This window comes from Sinocyclocheilus grahami, unplaced genomic scaffold, assembly GCF_001515645.1.
Source record: "Sinocyclocheilus grahami isolate Dianchi unplaced genomic scaffold, SAMN03320097.WGS_v1.1 scaffold646.1, whole genome shotgun sequence".
NCBI classification, from domain to species: Eukaryota; Metazoa; Chordata; class Actinopteri; order Cypriniformes; family Cyprinidae; genus Sinocyclocheilus; species Sinocyclocheilus grahami.
In genome coordinates, this window is record NW_015505825.1 from 1,992,640 (window position 1) to 1,996,426 (window position 3,787).

A 3,787-nucleotide genomic window follows, 5' to 3' on the forward strand; every position below is an offset into this window, starting at 1 on the left:
CTTTTAGAGAGAGCGCTGAAGCGCCCAGGGGAGGTCGCGGAGAGACCGCAGAATGGAAGCTGCAGCCCGCCGAGGTTTCAGCAGCCTGGATGGCAACCCCCGCTGATACGCCATCACACCAACGCCAGCTGTTTCTTTAGAACACTCGCGGAGATTCCGGCTCCGAAGCGAAAAGCTGATGTGCATTTGCACGCGCTCTCCTTTTATACCCGTGCTGCGGGGCGGGGTGCGCGTGGCGAAACACGCACGCCAACTGTCATTGGCTTGTTTAGTTAACACTCAAAGGTGATTGGGCTCTCGGGCGAGATCCCAATTCGTCAGTCACGACTGACGTAACGTAGAACGTGACTGACTGAAAGAGAACAAAATTTCATTTGGTTCATGATTCTATGGCATGCAACTGATGCTACTGATATCTAAAGTCAGGCTGAAATATGATCTCAGTTTTGTAACTTTCACTGTTTATTTTTACCTAGCTTGTGTTGTTAATGGGCTGACATTGAGATAATAGCAGTTGGATATCACTGAAAATGTCAGGATGTATATATCCATGTGATTTTTTCTCTCCGTGTCTTAATTTAGTGGATAAGCGTGCCGTTTGCCCTGTCCAATCCCGCTGTGTCAGACATCGACATCACCGCAGTAAACACAGTGTTCCAGTCGCCGTGGCTGGGAGAGATCAATCCATCTGATGGCTGGATGTGGGCTGATAACTTCTGTCTTCTTGTGAGTCGGTGCAGAAACACACTCGCCTCACACTCACTGCTGCTCAGTGATATTTTTATTTCAATGCATCGAAACATTAATGCAGAAATGTTTTTCATTTTAATGGCACCACACAGATCTGCATCTTTTAGTAGGATTTGTGCTGCTGTGTGGTCTGGAAATGCAGTGTGTGCATTTCTTGCGTTTCGGCATTCTTTTAACTCAAGTTTTGAAAACAGCAGAAGTGCTGAAGCCACATCTCTCAGGAGGATCTACCCGTACTGTATTCATATGTTAGGTTAGGTGCAGGGTACAGATGATTGTCTGGTTTTGGCCGTGTATGTGTCCAGATGCTGGGTGGGATCCCGTGGCAGGTGTACTTCCAGCGGGTCCTCTCCGCCTCCTCGGCCAGCTATGCTCAGGTGCTGTCCTTCCTGGCTGCGTTCGGCTGTCTGGTCATGGCCGTGCCATCCGTCCTGATCGGCGCTATAGGAGCATCCACAGGTACACCAGCAGAGAGCGCAGATACGGCAGTGTTTCCCACAGCTCTCTAGCGAGAGGAGATCTGAGACAAGCTGCCAGCGGCGGGGGATCACGCAGGCCCAAGCGGTGTAACGCTGATGACTCCAGATGGCTGCTGTCATTTATGTTTGAGGAGCCGTGCGTTTAGCTGAATATGGCCGTATCGACAGGGGCTTCATTAAAGCTGTTGAGTCTCAGCTAATCAGCAGATGTTCACTATGCAGCCCAAATGAATAAACACTGATTTACAAAACACATAAAGTCAAACCAAAAATTATTCAGACAGCAGATATAATTTTTTGATATTTTTTACTAGTGGATGCAGGACACTATAGTTCATTTATGTAAGTGAGGATAGCAAAATAAAGCAAACTGTGACATATTATACCCAAAAGTTCTTCATACAGTGGACTAACAGTAAAATTGATTCAAACGTGGGACCAAAAATTATTCAGACACTCTGAGCATGTTTTGCCCAAGTGTTTTTCTTTATTTACTAATGCAACCTTTTTACACCACAGACTGAACAAAATGAAGCATTGCTGGGTAATTGGTTGAGCTAAATTGGTTTTATCTAATTGTGTTCTTAAATGTAACAGCTCACAGCTATTCAACCGAATTCATTCCATACCTTTCTATCAAAGTTATCTGGCATTATCAAGATGAATTTGTTCTGACACAGTTTAACTCTGAGTTCTTGTCATATTTTACTATTTTCTAAACTATAGTGAATAAACTGTGATAATGTGAGAAATGTTGAAGGTGTCTGAATAAATTGTGGTTTGACTGTACATTCACAGTTAAATCAGGCACACTATTTGAACTACTTCACACATTACAAATGATACTCAGATGATGAACACGATGTGTGTGTGTGTGTGTGTTGAGACTGGAATCAGACGTCGTACGGTCCGGTTCCCCCGGTGGAGAAGGACGAGTCGGACATGATCCTGCCCATCGTCCTGCAGCATCTCTGCCCTCCCTTCGTCTCTTTCTTCGGTTTGGGGGCGGTGTCGGCCGCTGTTATGTCATCCGCAGACTCCTCCATCCTCTCAGCCAGCTCCATGTTCGCACGAAATATTTACCAACTTGCTTTTCGGCAGTCGGTAAGTTCTTTATACTACTGTATTTCTGTGTAAAACCTGTATAAACGCAATGTAAGCAACTTAAAAAAAACATATTAGAAACTGTTTTTTAAATATTATTGATAGAAATTGTCTTCCATCACAGGAGACCTGATTCAAAATCAATTTTTCATTGACTTTTGGATCATAGCAGAAAATAAGCTCTGTGACCAACCAAAGTTTATGATTCTTACACGTTTTTTTTTTCATCATGATAATCTTCAATCAACACCACCTTCACAATCATCACAATTTTGAAGTCTAAATACAATCAGCAGAAGTATAAACAAACTATGTCACGGTCACATAACTTCAGCATTCACCACCATTAATTTTCTCTTGCAGTAGTTTGCAGGAGAGTGATTATAAATGAGGCTGTGAAAGAGACTAGCGTGTAGATGAGTTCACCTGTTCAATGTGATGATCCCTCTGTAGTGCCATGTAGACACTTGTTCAATAATATCTTAATTTGTGTTCTGAGGATGAACGAAGGTCTTACGGGTTTGGAATGACATGAGGATAAGTAATTAATGACAGAATTTTAATAACATTTTTGGGTGAACTAACCCTTTAACGTGTGGCTCCGCAGGCGTCGGACCGCGAGATCGTGTGGGTGATGAGGATCACCATCTTTGTGTTTGGAGCGCTAGCGACAGCCATGGCCCTCCTGACGGGCTCCGTTTACGGCCTGTGGTACCTGAGCTCAGACCTGGTGTACGTCATCATCTTCCCTCAGCTCCTCTGAGTGCTGTTCATCAAGGGCACCAACACCTACGGCTCGGTGGCTGGCTACGTCTTCGGGCTGCTGCTGCGGGTCGGTGGGGGAGAGCCGTACCTCAGGCTTCCCCCGTTCATCTACTACCCTGGCTGGCAGATGCGCCAGAAGGAGCAGCGTCTCACGCGGGAGATGGAGCGCTTCGTGGAGCAGAGGTTCCCCTATAAGACGGTCTCCATGCTGGCTTCACTTCTGAGCAACGCTGCCTTCTCATATGCGGCCAAGTATCTGTTTGAGAGCGGCACGCTCTCGCCCAAGTATGACTTCCTAGATGCAGTGGTTTCCAGACACAGCAAAGAAACGATGGACAAGACCACGCTCGTCACCCACGACAATATCATCCTGTCAGAGCTGGCTGCTGTTATGCCGGAAACAAGTAGTTACTGTTGACTTGACGTGACGTGATTGATGGTATGTATGAAACAAGCTTGTGTTTATTCCTTTTTTCTGCTTAGAATATAACCGTTACAGAGCAATACATTTTTAAAAGCATCGGTTACTGTCTGTAATTCCACAGTCCATATGCTCTTTTAAGGAAGTGGTTCACCCAAAAACGAACATGCTGTCTTTATTTACACACCCTCAAGCCTGGTATTTGAAAACAAACAGACTGTTAAGTGCCAAAGATGATAGAAAAGTACTCCTCGTGGCAGGTAATTCA

General features: G+C 45.0%; 1 protein-coding gene across 1 annotated transcript in view; it reads left to right on the plus strand.

Moving 5' to 3' along the window:
* LOC107558462 (high-affinity choline transporter 1-like) overlaps positions 1 to 3,516 on the plus strand; it is a 15,657-nt gene extending 12,141 nt beyond the window's left edge. The window contains 4 exon segments of the mRNA XM_016242126.1: positions 583 to 726; positions 1,056 to 1,209; positions 2,116 to 2,333; positions 2,941 to 3,516. Coding sequence (XP_016097612.1) covers positions 583 to 726; positions 1,056 to 1,209; positions 2,116 to 2,333; positions 2,941 to 3,516 — 1,092 coding nt within the window.
* The last annotated feature ends 271 nt before the right edge of the window (positions 3,517 to 3,787 follow it).